This window comes from Chelmon rostratus, chromosome 20 (assembly GCF_017976325.1).
Source record: "Chelmon rostratus isolate fCheRos1 chromosome 20, fCheRos1.pri, whole genome shotgun sequence".
Classification (NCBI taxonomy): Eukaryota; Metazoa; Chordata; class Actinopteri; order Chaetodontiformes; family Chaetodontidae; genus Chelmon; species Chelmon rostratus.
The window spans coordinates 17,590,617-17,613,114 of NC_055677.1; the positions used below are offsets into that span (position 1 = coordinate 17,590,617).

The 22,498-nt window shown below is 40.3% G+C and overlaps 1 protein-coding gene across 1 annotated transcript in view; it reads left to right on the plus strand.

The window, feature by feature from the left end:
* Positions 1–22,498, plus strand: part of LOC121624089 (phospholipid phosphatase-related protein type 5-like) — an 81,458-nt gene that overhangs the window by 16,764 nt on the left and 42,196 nt on the right. The window contains exon 2 of the mRNA XM_041961699.1: positions 15,344–15,476. Within this exon, the coding sequence (XP_041817633.1) occupies positions 15,344–15,476 (133 nt within the window). The remainder of the gene's footprint in view (positions 1–15,343; positions 15,477–22,498) is intronic.

The window sequence follows — 22,498 nt, forward strand, 5'->3', positions numbered from 1 at the left end:
AGGACTGTTATTTGAGATTCAGCCACTGTTTGAATATGAGTTTTATTGGAGTATTTACACATATACCCGCAGGTGCAACTTCAGCACATGCAGACACAAGAATTATTCCTTTTATTTCTTCTTCTGTAGCTTTTTTAGCTATAGGCCCAGTTTTAGCCAGGCAGCTCTTCAGAGTTGAGAATGAAGGGGTTTGCATGGCTGGACCGTCTATGTGAAGCGTCTGTAACCTAGATTCTGAGGGCTGTGGGTTGTCTTTAGGGTGTACCAGCAGAGATGTTAAGGTGTTGAATGGTTTGGGGTAAGTGCTGATTCTTTGTGACTTGACGACTATAGTTATGATGCACACTGGGATGCTCTTAGTGGTCTCTATTCAGCTAGCAGTGTCGGTTCTGGTTTTGAGTGCAGTTGAGTTGACAATTCCAGAAAAAGGAACAACTTCCATGCTCAGTGCTCAGTGTTGACCCTAGTCATAGGTGACCCCACCACCAGGAATGTTAAAGGAAGTTTGGCATTAACGTATTGTGTCCCAGGTGCCACAGTCTGCCAACAGAAGCCAAAGCTGTTTAGATTCTGAGTGAAGAATGGTGAGGCAAATTTACATGTTTGACCCCATCCCTGCCTGCGCCAATGCCAATACTTTTTAGAAATTAGCTTTTAACAGTTTAACAGTTAACAACAATTAATCACTTACTGTTCACAGGCACCTTTCCAACAGCTTTGTCAAAGCTGTGAATGACTCAGAGTGAACAGTGATGAGAAAAAGCTGCCTGTGCTGGTCTTCTGATCTCAGAGCTGCATTCTATGTTGTAGGTCATAACAGTTCTGCTGGACAGACTGGGATGCTGGGTCAGTTTCTCTGTCATAGTTCACGTTTACAGTTTAATTGCATGCATCTCTGACATGCCTGTGGACGACTCTGAACTTCTTACAGCTAATTCAAGACAAAAAGCCAAAAAACTGAGATGGGGACTAAAAGCATGGAGAGGCAGCCTGTTTTAGTTACACCCCAAAGTTCTGGAACAGTCTGCTTGAAGATCTTAGGGGGTCAAAGTCTTTTGACACTTTAAAACAAAATCTCAAGACACATCTTTTTCCCATTACTTTCTTCTGAGTTTTTTTTTTTTAACCTAATGGCTGTTTTATCTTTTATGTTATTTTATTTCCTTGTTTTCATTGTTTTTTCATGAATGCTATGTCTATCTGCTTTATGTTAAGCACTTTGTGCTGCATTTTATGCATGAATTGTGCTATATGAGGGCAGGAATTATATCATGGCCAGTGCTGTGGATGCCCTGGCTGTGCCCCTTCTGCCACACGGGCAAATTGGGATGCCCTGTCTTGAACTGGCAGTTTTCCCCTTAAAATAAAGTTGCAGATTTCAAAACTACATTCAACGCAGCAAATAAACAAACTGTCATGTCTCTTAACAGTTAACCCGCTAGGTAACAATTACTGTTATGTGGTGAGTACAAGCAGCTAAACACTGTACGGTGAAAGTATTAATACACGTTCTCAAGTTTACAGGCACACTGCTGCATAGTGTTAGCTAACTATGAATGCACATGGTGTTTATTACCCGCTGTGAGGGCTGACATTCAGTAATATTCAGTTTAAAGTGATGTTAGTAGGTATGCGTCCTGTGTTAAAATCTGACAGGATGCAGGAAGCTCATGATCGACATGTTCGCCTTATCTTATCCCTTATGCTACACAGCGAATTAATAGTGTTATGAGTGGGTGCTGAATTTGACATGTATCTGATACAAGTTTTGAAATGCTTTGTCTCTCCTTTCCACAGTCGTTGGCCACTAAACTAGCACAGCTAACCAACGGAGGCTGGCAGGGAGTTGAGGCGACAAAATCCAAAATCTAGAAAATACAATTTATCTTGAAGCTGAATTAACAAGCGGACTGTTGACATATGACACCTTTTATCTTGTGTTTCTGGAGTAATGTGTTGCTGCAGATGCATTAGCAACTTTTAGTATGTCGTATTTCTTTAAGGGAGTTTGGCATAATTTTTTTTCCACAGAGAGCGCAGGGAGCTTCCATTCAAACAAACACTGTATGTGTTTGTCACCACCACAGGAACACTTGGTAACTGTTAAAGTGCAATAAGGATGTCTGATATTCATTGACTGCAGTCAGTTACTGGTTTGATTAATTGCTTACAGCCTAATAATGTGTGTTTTTATTGATTACTGATGGTGGCTGATCAGGCTACATATCAGCCAATTATACTCAGTTTATATTGGCGGTGTGCAGTGAATGATTGCCCTTTGGTGCATGTTTATGAACTACTTTCCCAAACATGATGTGCTTGTGGCGTTATTAATGACTCGTGATGAAACTTGAAAGTTCAGCATTCTCGTTGTACTTTTTTAGCTTCCTTTTTTATAAGTACCATTAACATTTATCCACCCAGAAACAGCTAATATTTCTCTGTGTACTATGACCTCCTCTGTCTGTCAGCTGCTGTTTGTCTGCAGGGTGTCTACTGACGAGAAGAGACTAGCAGTCTCACCTTAACAGGTTTCTCATCACATGTTTCATGTTTATGTAAAGAACTGTTTTGACTCATTTTTGTGATGCTCTTACGATCTCAAACTCAAATGCTGATAGTTGCATGGGTGTTGTTCAGATTAATCTTGATCACTCTTGGCCCTTTTTTAGACTTCAGGAAACTATAACAATGACAATATAATGAGTTGTTCACTTTTAAAAAAAAAAATCAAGCACACAGCATTTTGTGGAGTGCAACATTCAGGTTCGGTTTTCAGCTCACTGATCCTAATTGTTGATTGTATACTGTTTTGTATGTAATTATTAGATTTTTTTTAATGACACCATTGGTTTTGGCCTTGGTGCCCTACATTTAGGCTGTGATGCCGTAATAAATTTGTATTTGTCAAAGACCAAAGAGGCCAAAGCAACTCAATTCCAAAGATGTTATTATCGTTATTATTATTATTATTATTATTATTATTGGTTAATGCTTGCCAAAAACAAAACGACTCTGATTTGGGTTGTATTGTCTTATTAGGCAATTTCAGTTCATCAATCAGATCATGGTATAAATGCTACAATGCAGATCATCGCCAGGCTTACAGACAAGATGGTGGCAAGGATAACTGGGATTCATGCATCTCATATCGTGCCTAACTTTAATGGATCATAACATATCAGGTATGAAGTTAATCTTCAGATTGTCTGGTTCAAGATGAGATCAGACTTTACGGACGTCAGTTTTTGAGCCGGTTAAGATGAGTGAGGAGTCAGCAGTCAATGACAGTATAAAACAGAGCAGTCAATAAAAGAGGCGGTTCGAAAGTTGTGAATCACGGCAACCACATGAGGCCCTTGAGCATAAATACACACACGGACATGCACGCACACAAATGACCAAACACATGATCCCTCCAGGCTTACGCCTGGTGGGGATGAAAACAAAAAAAGTATTTAGTGTATTTGCAAGTTCAGTCCAACTTTCTGGTTTCAGTTCTCCTCCTCTCCTCTACCTCGCCTGCCCTCTTCACCAGTCGGCCTGAATAAATCACTGTGGCAACGCCTGAGTGCTTGGCAGCTCTGTGGGTTTCAGCTCTGGGCCTCAGTACCCATCATGACCACACACACCGACTGGCACATGTGCACGGTTGCCCACGCTCTCGGATTCACTGTGCTGCATTCACTGACAGAGCTTTACACGTCTGGATGTTCAGCCAGGTGGAAACATTCAGACCCGGCAAGGTCAGGAGGTTGTCGGTACAAATCCCAACAGGGGGAACCTGTAAATTAAAGATTAATCCCTCAGTGTGAAATCGGTCAAGCGCTGGAAGCACAACTCTGGGCTCAGAAGACATGGGGGCATGGGGCATATCCTTGAGACAAGCAGCCACAATAGTGTTTATCCTGTCCTATTGTGGGCCTCTAGTCATGGCAGCTCACTGAGAACACAATGAGCTTTAGCCAGCAGTGCCAACCCAGCCCTGCAGTCTGGCCAATGCTGCTTTATCATTGTGAAAAGAGCTATGTGGCTCTGTTCCTGCAGAGACCTGTTAGGAAATGGCCCGCTGACACGACTGCACAGTGCTAATCAACTCCATCCATGTGCTAACAAACATGCTTTCTAGTTCTTTATTTTCAAGGCTTGGTAAATCTACCATACCCACTGTTTGATGAGTGAAAGCAGTTTTCCCTGCTCCACCAACTCAACACACTCTTCATACAGGTTTCCATTGGCAACTTAAAATGAGAGTCAGACTATGGCAACTAGCACGCCTTTCTGTTTCAGACACAGCCACTTAACATGTCATGTCTTACTGAGCAAACCATGGTTCCATTCTTTCACTGCTCTTATATATGACTATGCCTTCATACGATATATTTCAGCCTTCCAACGGGCCCTGCTTCTCCCTGAAAGTCAGCCTCTAAATTCACTTTCCATCAAAAATCAACACGACAGTTTATCAGATTGTCAGTCCTTTTTTCCCGTACACATCATAGATGGTATGACACATTTCATGCAGGCTGAGCGATTTAGCTGCATATTTACTATAAAACTAATCAGCATGGTGGTTGTTGGCTGTGAGAGGTCAGTTACCAGTGGCTCTAATCACTCCCCAGTTTTTACACAAGTATTATACATGTCACTAGATTTTATCTATCTATCTCTTATCAAGTGAAAATCTTCTAGAATTCAACATGCAAATCCACAAACCGTGCTCTTAAAAAGCTTGTTTTTTGGACAAAGGTTAGAAATTGGGTGCTACTTTGTCAACCCACCTGAGAGGTTTATTTTTTTCATAGTGATCAGGGTCACATGCTTTGCCTCCCCTAATACATATGGCACACACAACTTTGGATGGGGAGAAAGAACAGTGTCACCATTTTCATGCCCACAGTTGTTCATTATTAATATTGGCTAGTCTTTGGAAGCCCTCATTGGTGCAGACTTGCCTTTTAAGTATTGATGGGCATGTTTGCACAGTATCATCATCATTATCATGCTTTAAAACTGAAAATCTGCAGCTTGTCTACAAAAGCACAGCACACACTGTGTTCACACACAAGTGCATTTGAACTTCTAACGTTGTCCTTGTTGAGTCTCTGCCGGTACCACTGGGACCTTGCAGAGTTTTGTTGTGCTGCTTCTCTAAAATAGTGAGTTATGTCGCACCGTTATAGCCTTATATTACAATTATATTTAATATTTTTTAAAAACTACAGCTGGAATAATGAAAGTTTTAGTACAGAAAATATGATTTTGATGCAGTAGGTTAATGCGAGCACATGGTGAACATTTGTCAACTTTTGTCCCCACTGTCAAAAAACTGGGGCATTTCCAAAATTTTGGGCACTTTTAAAAAGATAGTAATTAGTGCATAAAGTTGCTGTTTTTACTGTGAGATGAGCCTGGATTAAAATACATAGATCTTACAAGTCAAAGCCAGTCTGACTTGGATGATCTCATCATTGTTGGTCTGATGCATTGCATGCCACAGCCTCAAGGGTTTATAAAAAAAAAACAAAAACAGACTAGTAGCTACAAGTACTGTCAATAGATCCAAGTGTGTATTCTTTCTTTTTCTTTATTGAAAATTTTAGCATGTTTTATACAAAATATGTTCTAAATTTAGACTTAAAAGTTTACTTTTCTTAGTGCATTGATCTCAGAAACATTAGTCATTACCCTACTGGACTGCTCCATTGAACCACCAGTTGTAGGTTGTAATACTGTCGCCAGCTAATTAGCATTTACTGCTATAGTTAACTAGCAAACATTTGTATGCATGTCATATGCTTTACAGAGAAGGAGAGTCATGTCAGTCACCTCTTCAAGACCAAGCAGTCTAATTTTCTATTTTTCATGTTTGACCTTTGCCCCCATTAATTTCCAACTCTGCTTTTTCACGCTGAATTAGACATCAGTCAGGCTGAAATCACATGTAGTTTGTACCATTCTCACCATGGTGATCAGATGATTATTTGGAGTTATTATGTTAGAGAGTTCTTCAATGCGCATCTGTCCCTCAGGCATTAGTTGAAGGGAAGCATTGTTTTAGCAAACCATGCAAACAAGATTTTCAATTAGTTATTTGTTGAATGATCAAGTAGAGCTGATAGTACTTCCCCTGTGTTGTATTTACGTCTGCAGCTGTAGCACAGGCCAACAGCGATTTCCCTTGAAGCGAAACGGGAAACAGGACGGAGGAGTGACAAAATATGTTGTGAAATACTGACACCCTTCAGCACAGCAGAATCTCCATGGACTAGCTATGAAACTGAGTGAAATTCAAACAGTCCTGTTCAAACTAAGAGCTGTTCTTATTCCCCACCAAACAGACTACCGAAAAAGAGGTGAGAAGGGACTTGAAAGGATTCGACTTTAATAAGTGGACTCAGAAATAGATTCTGGTCTGATAACATGCCATCGAACACCATCTGAACCATCCACGAACTCTGTCTGAATAAAGCTCGCTTTGCTGCGGCAACAGATCTGTTGCCAGTTTCCACTTTGCCTATAAGACATGACAGAAGAGTGATCTTGGTAGGCAGAAGTGCAGTTTACAGTCATCGCTTTGAAAGACTTTGAAGTTCAGATTTTTCCCACTTACATCACGCTGCTTTTAAGCTGCCAGTGTGTGAAGTTGTATGTCGTAGATGTGAGGCTTGGCTGAATGTGTCTGGTCAACATATCCCTGATCCATAAAGGTCCTTTTAACCTGCAGTGAAACCTGAACCCCGCCTGGCCCAGAGGAAGCTAAGAAAGGCCATGCCAGGGGCCAGAACCACCAACTTGATTGAATGTTCCCCAGTTTAATACAATTTTTCGTATTGCACGTCAGTTATTTTGCCTTTGTTGTCTTTTCCTCTTATGTAACCCTGTTCTAATTTATCTTGTGCACACCAAAGTGTTACATAAATGAGGATGCTATCATCAAATGTTGTTATTTCATCACTGTTGGAGCGGCAGAAGCTTGCGGTCGATGCCTCCTCAGGCTGCAGCGTGGCTGTCCACAGAATGAACTCAGACCTTTTTCATTATTTTATGTTTATCCAGAGCTGCTGCCTTGTTTTGCCTCGCTGCCTTAACCTCTCCTTATCTTGGCATGATGGAGAAAAAAGACAGAAAACAAACTCTGACTTTTGCTTTCACTCTCACTGCTCCCTGTCAGTTTATAGGTTTTCAGTGTTTGAAATAAGCTCGTCTGAAGGCTTGTTGTTTTAAGTTTTGAACAGTATTTGAAGTTGACTTTTTTGGTATTCCTGTGGGATTTTTTCTTTCTTTTTGATATTGTGCTGGTCTCTCAGCATGTGTTATATTTTTTCTATAAGCAACACATTCCTGGATAGAGTTAGCTGTATTCTACTGAGGGATATTTACACAGTTTGTTACTGTCTCCGGGGAAGTCATTGAAAGTCAGGTCATTTTTTTTTTTTATGTTTCACCAAGTTTTAAAAAACTTTTTGTGCATTCAGTTTATGACATTGTATAATTTTTCATCTTTATGGAAAGTAATACAAGACACTGCAGATTTCTGAAGTGAAATCTAAACTGACTAACGGCATCAAGAAATACGGCCTGCTTCCAGACCACAGTGATTTCAGGACGTAGTCTCCGTGACGTCACTCGCTGTGGCCGCCTGACTCCGCCTGACTCCCAGCTGATCCAAAAAATGGGCGGAGAGGTTGAGCGCAGGTGGAGCTGAGGCAGGTCGAATGAAGCCTGGTTGCTGAAACACACCCATCTAGCTCGAAGCTAGGGCTAGCAAACTAGGCTAAGAAACTAGCTATATGCTAATCTGCGTTGCTCCCAGTCGTCCAAGCTTATGCTATTTGAGGTAAGTAAGCCTGAGGTTCAGACCACAAAACTTGAAGTGGTGATTGATCTGTTATTGAGATTATACAACATGATCTTAACAATGTGTCAATGTTTTTTTAAATATGTAATTTGCGTCACCAGATTTTGTTGAGACTTGCAGAAATTTTGCCAATGTTGCTTAGCGCATGTCTAACAGAATTTGTAGAAAATTACATTTTTTTTTTTTTAGATTTAATTTAGATTTTCAGTTACGAGTTAGTTAATTAGATAAGTCCATCGAGGAATTATTACGAAAGTAAAAAATTGAAAGTCTGCAGTTCGATTCTCAACACGGATGATTAAAGATTTTATTTCCCCTCACTGTGCATGCTTATGGTTTAAACTTGTGTGCACTGCTATCGACCGGGCTGTGTGAGATTATTATCTTGAATATGACTGTTGAGGAAGAAAGACTTCATATTTGTTACAAATTGTTTATTTCTTTCAGTGCATTAGTTCTTGAGGTCATGGCCACCTGATGCTTAGCACGCCTGCTACACACAGCATAAACTGTCAGTACCAGTCCACCTATGTGACTTTAGACATTGTGTGTCTTCAAAAGGTGTCAGGAAGTGTGGACTTAGGGAAACTATGAGGGGAACTATGGGTAGAACCCAGGTGCAGACACTACGGGGAACATGGATAAACAACACGCAACACAACGAAGCTAGAGACAAGACTAAGGCAACAGAAGAAACTCACTAACACACCACAAGGCAAGACTATGGACAATACAATAAAAGGAAAACTCACTCAGGTCATGAATACAGACAAACCAAGGGATACGCTAGATTCAAATTAAATTTATTAATCACAACGAAAGACAACTATGGGAACTATGGTTTGCACACACACTCTATGGACAAGGGCTAAACACACAAAGGCAACACAGGGAAACGATGAATACACACAGATCACGCAAACTTAGGAGCAGGGGGAAAGACTAAGACAACACAAGCAACTGGCTAACACAAAACGGGACAGGGCTGAAGCCAAAAACAAGACTATGAACAAATTATCAATGAGTAGAATAATGAACAGAAAACGCTCCCGTAGGAGGAAGAAACTAAGAACTTGGACTTAAAACAACAGAAACAAAATGCACTCCTGAAAACGAGGAAAATAACACTATTAAATAAAAGAAAACCAAGGAACAAACTAACAAAGAACTGAAAATCGGCTATATCTAGCGAAAACAAAACAAAACTAGACCACAGATATAACAACTAAACGAACACTAACCAGGAACAATGCACAGACAATCTAAGCGAAAAACACAGACATGAACTGAGGCACAGACATGGACAAGGACACAACGAAACACTCTATGAAAACTATGGCTTTGGCTATGGGAAGGGAAATGCAAACATCTAGGTGACGCAAACACAAAAGACAGGAACACTTACATAAAACAGGGCATGGACATGAACAAAGACAAGAACAAGACAAGAAACAAACTTACAGGAACTGAGGCAATCAAAGACAAAGACAAACCAAGGAGACAATTACCTGAAACACGACACGGACAAGACAAAGAAATCACACGACAAACACTTACTATGAACACTAAGGCTAGGACAAGGACTGTGGCTGTGGTGGACAGCAAGGGGACAAGACAAGGTAATGCAGACGACAACCCGACAAGGACAAAGGGGAAGACACGGACTTAAATACACTAGGGAGGAACACTAATGACACACAGGTGAAACACATCAGACAATCACACAGGAGGGAAAACACAGGAAGTAAAGCAACACAAAGACACATAGCATGAACCTTCAAAGTAAAACAGGAAGTAACCAAAACCAGGCAAAGACAAGACACAATGGGAAACTTAACAAATATACAAACAAGACAGGGCAAGGGTTGAGACTAAGACAATACAAAAACTCTTACATAAAACATGGCATGACTATGAAGACATTAGGGATAACACAGACTTGAACAGAGAAACGAACAAGAACTAAGAAAACACTACAATGAACACTTACAGACTGAATAAGGCAAAATATCAAGAGGAAAACTAAACAAAACCGGCGTGCATGGCAAGGGTCATGACAAAAGGACAACAGAAAATGTATTTAAAGACTGTCGTCTATATTTTGAAGTGTTGCTGCCTTGCTCCATTTTATCCTACAAATGTGACATTATGCTATTGACAACATAAAACCTGAGCCACCCTTTATAGTTAACCTTATACTTTTTCATGACCTGAAGCATACTTACACTCATTTCCTTTCCTCCCATTGTCACAGTGTGGATCACTGGCTACTAGTAATAGACCTCGGGAAGCAACCTCAGTGTGCTGAACATACGTGTCGGTTGGTTTGGTGGGGTGGACTGCGGTGGAAAGGCCTTCTCCTCTTCTTCTTCCACCCTCTGCAAGGAACAACTCATCAACAATATGTGGGAGGTCAACAGTGTTATGGCTACATTTGTTCGTAGCTTAAATGGTGCCATGATTGGGCACCCTCACATTAGACATGACAGTGCTGGGCTATTTTTGAAACATGGACTTCATTTCACAACAAGTACAGTGAAGTACATTAGATAATTGCCTTAAAAACCACCTCCAAACACACTGAACTGCTCACAGTGTCTCCATCAAGGCTAATGTTGAGTTTATTTGTTATGTTCACTATCATTGGGAATGAATAACATGTTTGCCATCACACTGTTACCATGTCTGCCCTCCACATCCCTACAACACCTACCTTTATCCTTTTTCCCCTACCACCCCATGGACTCTGCAGCTGTCTGGGCACATGTTGGGTGTAGCTGTTACCACTAGCACAGCCGCAGTCTGTTGATATTATTGACTAAATGTGTTTACTTACTTGTGTTTTACAGCTAAATATTGAGCACTTTTTTGCGTTTTGTGTTCTTTATAAAAAACCTTAAATCTATGATGATCTATGATCTGGTTCACATTTCCTTTCTACTGCCTGAAAATGTTATACATGTACATTAAAATCTGTCAATTGAAGCAAGCAAGCAAATCATGCAATACAGATAAAGCGTTAAGCATTAATGCTCAACTCTTTTTCTAAGGGATAGAAGTCCACTTTAAGTAGAAGGTGAAAATACCTCCACACCTTTCAGGCTTTTGACCTTTCGCAGGACATTGTTTTGAAATGTCTTCAGAAAGGTCACAAGATGAAAATGTTGACAAATAATTATGCAGCGTCCATTTCTGTGTGTGCAGAAGTATTTTCACTTCCCACTTAAAATAATTAAGGAGCCTTAGACCCAGCCACAGCCTGAGAATACTTTGGGGTTGGAGAGTGCATTCTGTCTGCTTCTCTGATAGAAGTCTAATTTAAACACAGAAGAATGTTCACACCTCCATTTTGATATTTTTTTATTTCTAATTTTTGTTTTTTTTCCCCTCTTTTCAGTTTAAATAACTAAGTCGATTACCACTATACAAACCTATTAAAGTCAAATCTTGCATTCATGAAAACATAATTATTACATTTTCCCGGTGTTTTATTTATAGTCATATACTGTATAGGTCACCAGTAATGCTCTCTGCATATCCTTGATGATTTTACTGAGATGCGTTCAATTACTTACATTAAATCTGACTGACATTACGGGTGATTTAAAGTTCACATAGATAATGTTGATGACAAAAATGCCATTGATCTGTCTGCCAGACGCGTTTGATCTGATTCAACATGTGAAAGAGTCGAGATGAAGTTTTTACTGAGGATGTTAACATCTCAAACATCAGTGTGTTTGATATTGCTCTATTATTTCATTTCTGTGTATTTTTTGATCTGTCTATTCCACCAAAAATCAACGTTAGATTTGCAAATCTGAACGAAAAAAGAAAAAAAGGCACATTAATGAGAATACCAGGACACTTTTTATGGAAGCCACCAAACTCATTCTGCAAGGGTGCAGAAAGGGAGTGCCAAATAGGTGGGCGAAAAAAAGTGCAAATCAAACCACCAGATTAGGGGTGGGCAATATGACTTCAATTTATATCAAAGCTTTTTGTTTGTTTGTTTGTCTATTCATGGCAGCAGTATTGTATCACAGTATCTCAAAAATATAAGGGTTACTCCATAATTCTACCGGTTTTCATTCTGTTAATGTCTACTATATATAAGTGTGTATAATATGAATGTAATGGAAAACGCGATTAAAAAAATGATGCGTTTTGTGGCTCTGAAATGGAATAACAATGAGATATAGTCCTACATGAGTAACCTGCCCTATAATGTATGTTAATTAGTAAATGTAATGTGATTCATTCTCAGTTAGACATGGAGTAGGATTAGGCATCTCAACAGCGTTTATTTGGCAGAAAAACAGTGCGTTATATAAGTACAATAGCCAGTGTACCACAGGGCATGTCTATCAACAACATTTACATACGCACATACAATGCAGTACGAGCAGAGGAGGCTTTCCTGTAACAGCAAAGCCAGCTGAGCTTGTGTTGCAGTGTGAAGTGTGGAGATGATGTTCAGTCTGGCCATCAGTTTTCCACATCAAACCTTGTTGTTGTTTTCTTAATTGGCTTCAAATGAGACTTAACGTTCACACAATTTCTCTTGACAGTCCGTCAACATAAATACTCTTTTCAGACATTTTTCCAATGTGTGGGTCTACAGTAGATGCTCCAAGTCAATTTAGCTGTGGAACGTGCTAATGACAGAGTCAGCAGGCTAACCAGCAAAATAAAACAGTAAAGTAACATAAAAATGGCAAAATCTACAGGTTCTGAATCTGAAGTTGGTATCAATCCCCAGAGCTTCAGTTTTGAAGTGAATCCTTCTTTGTATTAGCTGTTCTAAGAAAAATGACTAGCGCACACATGAAGTCTAAAAGTTTTCCAGATTTTGTTGTTTTTGGGACATTTCCATCAAGTTAATCTGCTGGGTGGTAACTGTTCGAGCAGATGGCGATGATCTGCAAGGTTTCACAAGAGTCCATCTTTAGACCTCTCTTGTTTAACCTTTATATGCTTCTTTTGGCAAAATTATGCAAAATAATAATGTAGCCTGCCACAGTTAATGCAGATGACATGTAAACTTAAATTTCACTCACATGAGGTGATTATGGACCTGTTTGATCTTTGTGTAACTGCATCGAACAAACCAATGACTGAATGATGCAAAATTTAGCATTGCAAAACTAAGTAGAGATAAGATCGACATAATTGTCTGTGGAACGCAGAAACCACAAATCTTTGCAGTTATCTTGGACACACATTAAAATTTCTGTCGTCACATCAAATTGGGCCCTTTGTCTCCTTACTACGATCTACAAAATAGTACAAGAATCAGGGGAGTAGTTTCCAAGCAAGAACTAGAAAGGCTTATCCACATCTTTATCTCCAGTAGATTGGATTACTATGATGGCCTGTTCACATGGCTTTCAAAAAAGACACTTCAGGTTATTCAGAACATTGCTGCCAGGGTCCTGATGAGGAACAAAGGAAGGAAAACTGGCTACCAGTCACTCAAAGAATTGACTTTAAAATAATTTAAAAGCAGCAGTAGTATTTCTACATTTGTACAGCTGAGTTTTCTTATCTTTTATTTTCAGTTGATTTAAATTGTAAATCCCTCACCTTTGCTGTGTTTTTATTACCCTCGTTGAATTTCCCTGGTTAAACTAACCTTGCCTTGCCTAGTGATGTGAATGATGACCAGTTGTTAATAATATTTTCGAGCTATTTTTGAATATGCAGTGAACTGTTCATTAATATTGCCAGAAACTATCCACATAAACACTGAACAGGGAGGCTGCAGATGTATTTCACATGATGCATGGTTAACATATCGATATCACTTCAGGCCCTGTGCTTCGGCCCCGTTTATGCAGACTCTAAGAGATGCTTAACAGTCTTTCATATGCAACAATTTCTGTGTGGTTTAAGGTAGGCTCCAGTTAAGGCTAGTCAAGTCTAGCATTAACTGCTTATTAGTGCTAGCATATGAATGAAATTATATATAAAATTGATGAAAGATTTTTGGGGATGCCACTGGTTGGTGTAAGAAATCAACATTGAACTGGCGAACTGGCATCCTTGCATATATGCAAATCCAACCTGTCAGTTTTATGAATTTATGAATTATGAGTTTTTACTGCAGATCAAGAGGTGTCGAGGTGAGCCTGGCCACCAAATTACCAGCAGTCTGCCTGCTGTGCCGCTGATGCACTGGACAAAAATTGAGCCCATAGTAGGTAGATTAGAGAGGTTTTATGGTCAGAAGAATGCCTAAAGAAAGGAACTCAACAGCAGGTCCAAGAGTCATCTGTGTTTTTCTATTTCTATTTATATTTTTTAAATGTTATTACTGTTTCAGCATCGCTAGTGTTATTGTGTTCACTTTTATGGCCGCCATCTTTTTTTTTTTTTTTTTTTCAGAAAAAAAATATGAGAATATGAGGTATGTGAGGGTTGGCTAACCGCTGCAGCAGCGGTGGTGTGCGGTGTGCCGCAGTTGGACTGCTGGACTTTGGCTCTGGTAATGCTGAGCAATTGTGATCTTGAAGCTGTCGGCAGTGCAGTAAATGTTGTACTGGTGGTTGTCATTATGTGTGAGGCTGCTGGTGGCTGCAGTCTGTTGGAGAACAGTAGCTGGTGTAATGTGACCTGCAAGCTGGGGAGCTGTTGGCAGCAAAGCGCAGCAGCTGTCGCATATTGACATCGCACTGATTTTGGTAACACGGATACATACAAAGACATACCAGATGAAGGTGTAAGAGCTCATATGGATACTAATCCTTCAGGACTGAAGTGTCCAATTGCTGTTGTTTGTTTTGTGCAATAAAGGTTTTTGTAATAAAAACATAGAATTAGAAAATGCTGGCAATTATTTTGAATATGTTCAGGAGGCAGAGCGGGTCGCTCACTGATCAAAAGGTCAATGGTTTGATTTCCAGTCAGTCTGCAGGTCAGAGTGTCCTTAGGCAAGATACTGAACCCCTATTTGCTCCTGCTTCTGTGTCATCGGTGTGTGTAAATGGGTAAATGTCATGTGTCCAAAGTGCTTTGACTGGTGCCGTCCATTTACCAATTACCTGGATAATAGCAAATAAAAAATATTGTTGTACAATATTTACAAAATGCACCACTTGCTGCAAAGTCTACAGTTGATCTACTCTTAATTAGACTACATTAATAAATCAGGGATGGCTGGAGCTGTAGACCAGATCCCATTTTTCATATAAAAAAAAAATAAATGTCACCCTGCATGCATACATATGTGTGCTCCTTCTCTCACAGCACCGTGAGCTGACGTCCTCTCTCCCATATGTTCCTTTGTGTTCCACAGCTGCGTCTGTGCAGATGGAGCCCACCCAGAGAACAGTCACACAAGCTCTGGGCTGTGTGACAGAGTGTGAGAAAATGGTGCCGCCAACGATGGCAACTCTGACGCCCAAATAAACCCTTCATCAGCTCAGATCATCTGAATCCTCTCTCCTCTCTTTCTGTGTCCGTGGCCTTTGTTTCTGTCAGATCACGATCACGGAGACCGTGCTGTTCCTGGTCCAGTACACGTCCAAAGAGTTCGATCGGTCAGAGAAGACAGTGGCCACGGGGGACTGCTGTTACCTCAACCCGCTGGTGCGCAGGACCTTCCGCTTCCTTGGTAAGTCTCAGGCTTATGTCTCGCTTTTGATCATTGCAAACCCACATGGCATTTTTACCACTCTGCAGTATCAGATGCACAGTTGAGTCCCACGCAAACATTTTTGGGAGAAAATTGGCCTCTAAATTGTCTGTTGGTGTGATGGGTTGTCTGCCGGTGTTATGTCATGCAACATGGAAGTGCTCCGACTCCATTATTTTGTCTTTTGACATCTGACATCTGCTGCGTGTGATCACCTTGCACCCGCATTTTAGCTGTCTGTTTTTTGAATCTACCACACAGCATGTAGGACTGACAGAGCTGGAAGAAAACAAACAGCCTCTGTTTACTCTGTCCCACGCAGCACCAAGATCAGCCTGTCGTCTTATTGTTCTAATAGTAATATTGAATATTTATGTTTTATTTTGTGTTTATAACAACATGTGATCATAACAGAAGTCTGAGTGGCCATTTAAAATGTGTTAATTATTATAGCTGATTATTCTGAATATCATAAACATATATATACTGTATACGTAAACAAAGCAAAAATCATCTGGTTCAGTGGTAGTTTGTGAATCATGTAAATAATGTGAATGACTCAATAACCTGAATAACTAAATCTATACTAAAATTTCTGGGAGCTGATCATCAAAGGGCGCAAACATGTGGAAGCAGGTTGTGCTGAGCGGTTGTAATTTAGTGCATTGGTCTTTTACGTCAAGGTAAATCAATGTGTTAGTCCAGGTTGCACAAACTCCAGCACACAGAGTCCAGGACAGGCAAAGGACTGGCGCTAGCATTCGTGCCTGTGCCAGGTGAAGAAGTGGGACTTCTTTGCTGCATCTGTAACAAAACTGTGGTCGCGTGTGGCGCTCATTTTAGACCGAGGATTATGCTCCCAGCGGTAGGATGGGATGTCGAAGCCAGTATCCTGTGAGACTGATAGCTGGTGCGGTTCCGACCGTGAGCAGCAGCCTCTGGCACTGCTACTGGCAGAATCAGTGATCACAGATCTGTCAGATATTCAGCCCAACAAAAATGTGAACTTTGCACCGTAAGTCCTTGTTTTTTAAACATTTGCTAACTTCCAGATTAGCCATCTTAATGATGACAGTAACAAACTGTTGTGTGGCATGTATACTGTGTGTTGTATTTATTGTTGTGAGGCAGCAGGGGTATTCAAACAGCTAATGGGGCTTAATGGTTAAGTTATCCAACTTAGCATCCTATTACGTAAAACCTACCGTTTGATTTGACATTATAAACTGCGTAAAGGTGGATTTTACGGCAGAGCTGTTGGATTGAATTGGATTCGACTGTAGACCTCTTTTATCTTAGCTGTCCAGTTAGGAAGTGAGGGGAAACGAACATTACCTCCACTGCTCAGTCTTGCACACAGCCACGTGTTTTCATCATTGCTGGTGATCATCAGTCATCAATGACGCGTCATCTGACGGGGAACCGTCCCAAGAGCCACTGCGGGAATTTCATGCTGACCTCGTGTAAGACTGTTTCTCTTTTTTTCAGTGCTGCTGACAAGTAATTGTGTGCCAAAGCTGGCTGACGTCCTTGTTTACCATTGCCCCGCCTGTTGTGGGGACACGCAGGATAACCAAATAAAGCAAATGTGAGGATATTTGTGAATTCTACCGATAGAAAAACTGAGTATCACAACCTGTATGTTTTTTCTACTTATTTATTTATTTATTTATTCACTGTCTGTATGCTTTATTCTTTTTCTGAATAAAGTAGCTGTGCCACGTTCCAACTGCGACACAGTTTTATTCCATCCTCTGCCCACGAGGAGCATTGCAGGAGTGAAGCTATTTATCGTCTGTCAATATTCTGTGGGTGCCAGTGTTTCCTGAACGATCCACACAATACAAGAAAAAATAGGTTTTACAATTTTTTTTTTGGTTTCTACTTTTTTGAATCACATCTACACAAGTGCATAATACAGTTTTCCTGCAGGCTTCTCTTGGCAGCCCTGCATTTAAAGCACAATGGCAGCTGAGAGGTTGCTCGAACCAGTAACGGGGAGTTATGTTATGGTCTGCAAGGTGGCTGGGTAGCCCGAGGAGAAACTACCATACAGTTGTTAGTTTATTGTATTTCCAGTCAGTCCCTAAATATTTATCATATGAGTCAATGCTCAAGCCAGCTGAATGTAATGCAAACATTTTCTCCTTCCTCCAGCGTATGCTATGTTTCTAGACTCAGCCAGAAGATCACCAAGGATGAGACAGAGGGTTCAGTTTTAAACTAGCACAGGTGTTGTGGTTCCTTTTCAGGTTGAGATGAAATCAGTTCTACAAGTCATATTCATTAATTAATGTGGGCCAAAGAGGTGACACATTTAGTCACATTTGTTTATTTGTGAGATATCTCAGAAACCTTGTCAGAGATTTTGGTGAAATCTGGTAAACAATTTTGCCATTGAAAATGAAACCTGACATGAAGAGAAGAAACACCAGCATTTAAAGACGTGAAAAAAGTTCATCAGAAAAATAAAACACAGACATTAAAAATTATTATTACATTTTGTATTCTTGGATGTAGTTTAAGCGTTATACTGGCCTAGCAGAGGTCTGCTGGAACAAGCACAACCCTTAGATAACGTTGGCTAATGTCAAAAAAACATCTGACACATATCTCATGTTTGTCTTTGTGTATTTTGATGTAGAGCCATATGTGAATTAAACATTTCCTATAAATGAAATAGCTCATTGAGGCTTGAACAGCTTTAGTGGAAAATAGTTTTTAGCCAACAGAAATTAATGGTTTGTGTTTATATAAGACGTTTTTTGACGTTTATTGTTAGAAGTCTTCAGCTGCTGCTGCTGCTGCTACATGCAGTCAGAGTTTGTCCAAGATTTCCATTTATCCCACTGAAACTTGACTTAACACTGTTACTCACGTATCACTAACTTATTGATAAGTTAAGATAAGAAATTTAACAAGTGGCTAAGCTACGTTTGACCCCACACATCCAAAAATACCTGAGAGCGATCCACACAGGAAACAGTGATGCTTCTCTTCCTGCTCTCCAAAGCAACCTCTTCCCTGTCATCAGAAGCACCAAATACTGAAGAGACATTTGATCAAAATCAGGATTTCACCTGCATCAGTGATATCTCATTACTTCATATAATTTGGCTTCTTGCTTGTCGTCCCTCTCAGCTTCTGAATGGTGCCTCAAGCCTTATTTTACCGTTCAGTCTTTAAGATTTCATGCAGATGTACTTCTGTGTTTCCACTCATTGATGCATTTGTTCTGGTCTGATGGTCTTCATTCACAAATCTGGTACGTTGCTGCATTTGCAAATTCAGCCATTCATGCATTCATCAGTTGTTCAGCGCTGTATCCTTTGTATTCATTCATGGTAGCATTTAGCCTATTAATGGTCACATTCAGTTGTTCATTTATCTGTATGTCTAGTAGTGATTAGCTGCATCTGTATTCATTGCCTTTACTTATATTTACTCATAGATGCACATATTCATTCACTTGTATGTTCAGCAGTTATTAGTGGTGTGTGTAGTAGCAATAAAGTTAATTTCTAAAAAAAATGTTAGTTTGTGTGTAAGTGTAACGATCACTGTACATGAGGAAAGAAGCAACCTTCAGATAGATTCATTGCTGACTATTTTTTCCCTTTGAAGGGTGGTGGCCAGAGGTGGATGTAAAGCAAATAAAAATTTTAAATTTTGTTATTTAATATGAATACTGACTTTTCGATCTCTGCCAGAGGTGAGTGTGAATTTAATGTAACATAATATTTAATATGCTACAGTCAATAGGTACTTCATCCCCTTGGTCCACTTGGCTTTTATGTTAATTGTACAAACAGATAATTGAAAGAATTCAACAGATTTTTGATCATTTCAGCCTTCCACATACTCTGCGGTTTGCTGAGCTGTAGAGGGCCATGCAGCTGCCTGGTATTCATGGTTATCCACAGCACGTAGGGATTCAGACAGCATGATTCAAAGCTAGGGTGCAGTGTCAGGCATGTTATTTCAGGTCTGAGGGTGAGGTTCTCCACCAGGCCCCAGGAGACATCCACCTCTCTCCACAGCTGAGGCTATGGCCTGGATTTCCCCACACAAACAAAATGTTTATCAGGAAACTAACGTCCTCACTCTACCTCTCTCTACTTTCTACATCATACGTCAACAACAACTGTTTGTATGAAGAAGGAACAAAATATAACTGCATTAACCAATGGTATTGCTTCCTGTCCTTACTAACTTTATAAAAGAGAATTATGAAGAAGATAGGATTTGAACTCAATCTCTTCTGGGTCGAGGGGGCGTCCCAGGACAGAGGTGACCTTCTTAAGTCTCTTCCTGTCAGCAGTCATGCTGCTGCCGCCCCAGCAGACCACTCCATCGAAGCTGGCTGGTGCCACCGCAGAGTCATAAAAGGTCCTCAGTAGTGCCCCCTGCGCTCCAAAAGACCTGATCAGTCCAGTCCAAATCATTATTCAGGGTAACACCCTAGTGCTTGTATCCCACCATCTCAGTGTCCGTTCCCTGGATGTTTACTGGTGTACGAGCGGGGGGGTGTTTGCACACCACCAGCTCTTTGGTTTGGTATTTAAGTGCACTCAAGTAAATCATGTACAGTATATTTTAACAAACATTGGATGCATAAAAGCAACAATTAAAAACAGAGCTAATAGCTGTGTTTTATATATATTTTATTTCAGATATTTGATAGATTTGTAGCTGCTAGCTATATTGAACTAATCAACATTTATAGTGAACAGATTTTTTCTGCCTTGTTATATCTAAGCATGGGATTTCAGATACTTTGTCACATTTCAACAGTTTTGTGACTTTGACTTTATAACTTTGTGAAAGACTGAAGCAAAATGTCACATTCCCTTAACCACCTGACATTTAAACCATGGACTCTTTTGCTTTGACAAGATGCTTTTGTCGTCTAACTTCACGTCAGGCCACCTCTGCCACAGTTCAGCTCAGTAATGTCATGGCGTTGACAGCTGTAGTAATATTTTCGCATTTTGTCTGCCCCCTAAAGTCACTACTGACTCTGCTGTATGAGCAAACCTAATAATGTCAAACGCATGCATCTAACTACACACCGATCCACCTACTCTGCACAAACTACAGGTGCGTGTGGATACTCCGGTAAAAGATGATGTTGATAAAACACATTTTTTCACTGCACGCACATCCTTCTGCAAGTTTGATGTATACTGTGCAGTTTTGCATAGGTGCATGCAGATATGCAAACACACACACATTCACACATAAAGCAGCAAAACAATCCACACGTACACACACACAGTCTGAGTCTGTCAAACACACACTGCAGCACAGGGTTGGCCTCTCCTCGTCCTCTCATGCCTAAGTGAGAGCAGGAGATAAAGCTGCAGAAGAGGATTATTACCTAGATCCCTGAGGGGGAATCCACTTGGTGGCCTGGCTTTTCCCTCGCATTTACACATCCAGCATGTCATTCATGCTGCTCGTTAATGTTAACAGGATTCTCATTCCAGGCTAAAGCTCCTTTCATCCCTAAGAGACTCATTGGAATTGGTTGTCATGTATCATACACTGGTACAGTGTTGTATCAGAATAAGGCTTATGTCTTAGTGTTAATTAATGCCACTTTTAAAGAGTGCTGTTCGATGACTTTTCGCCTTTTGCTTTTCAAAGCAGAAGAAGATGAATGGCTTGAGCTGCAGAGTTTAATTTGTATCTTGTGTTTCTTCAGCTGAGCTGCACACCACAGTAAGAGTTCCACTGTCCCTGCTAGAGGAAACAGTCATTGAAGAAGTATCTGCAAGTCTAGTCACGCTTTATGCTACAACACAAAGAGGGCTACAATGGAGAATAAACAAAATAGAGAATAAAATGCTCACAGTTGCCATATTTTAGTGTTTTAATTGGAGTTAAAAAGACAGTGAACAATTAACATGACAAAAGAAAACTTCAATTTATTCTTTAATGTTTCTGTAATTATCCACAAGGTTCAGTTCCAGTGACTGCTGGGGCGTAGTGAGCAGCTTGATATCAGAATCACATGTTTATGACAATGTGAATTGCTGTGAAATTGCCTTGTGACGTTTATGGAAGGTGCCCTTATTATCCTGATTTACCTTCTGAGCCACCCAAATGGTCAGGAGCTTTGGGTAAGGGTCAGCCTTGAGGCCAGGATAAGCTTGAAACAAAGTAATTTGTCATAAAAAAACAGTGAAATGTGACAATTGTACAAATGGAGAAAGCAGTTTGGATATTTCCTGGACGCCTCACTCCAAGCATGTCCATTTGGAAGGAGACCGTAGAACCAGGTGCTACCTTACTGAATCCCTGGTCAAACAAATGTGGCACGGGAAAGTGGTGCTTATGTTTCTTAACCCCTTGAATTCTTTTATAGTAATGCTGTAAGTCTGAGTAATTACTTTGAGTAAAATTTGATCAAATAACAGAAATGATTAAAAAAAAATGCGAAAATAAGAATTTTAGTTTGAAAGTAATGTAAAGTAAGTTTAGAGGAAGGTGCTGATAGCCTACAGCATCTTTCTCATCTGTGACATTTATTTCAGCTGAGTTCTTACCGTGTTTGAGAAATGAAGGCAGTTGTTTTTTAATGTTTTGGGGATGAATGCAGAGTAGTGCCTCTGCCATTAAACTGAATGCATACAGCTCACTGAAGCAAATTGCATACGAGGTGCAGCATTTGCTTCTCTTTAATGTACCAACATCAGCTAATGGGTTTGTGGTGAGCTGTCAGTGCCTCTTTACAGCAGCATTAGCAGCAGCAGTTATCCCAAATTAGAAAGCACTATTTACCATACACAGCCCATTTTATACAGTGTGTCTGCCTGTGTATTTTATGGTGCATTTGATCCTTGGTTATTGATAACTACTTCTGGCATGCCTTTTTGGCACAGTGACAGAGTCAAATGAATGAATGAATCCGGGGGAAACTCTGCTGTGCTGTGTTGAGCAATCAGGCGTCCGTGCACTGCTTAGCTCCCTTGTGAGGCTGAGCACTGTTGCTCGCC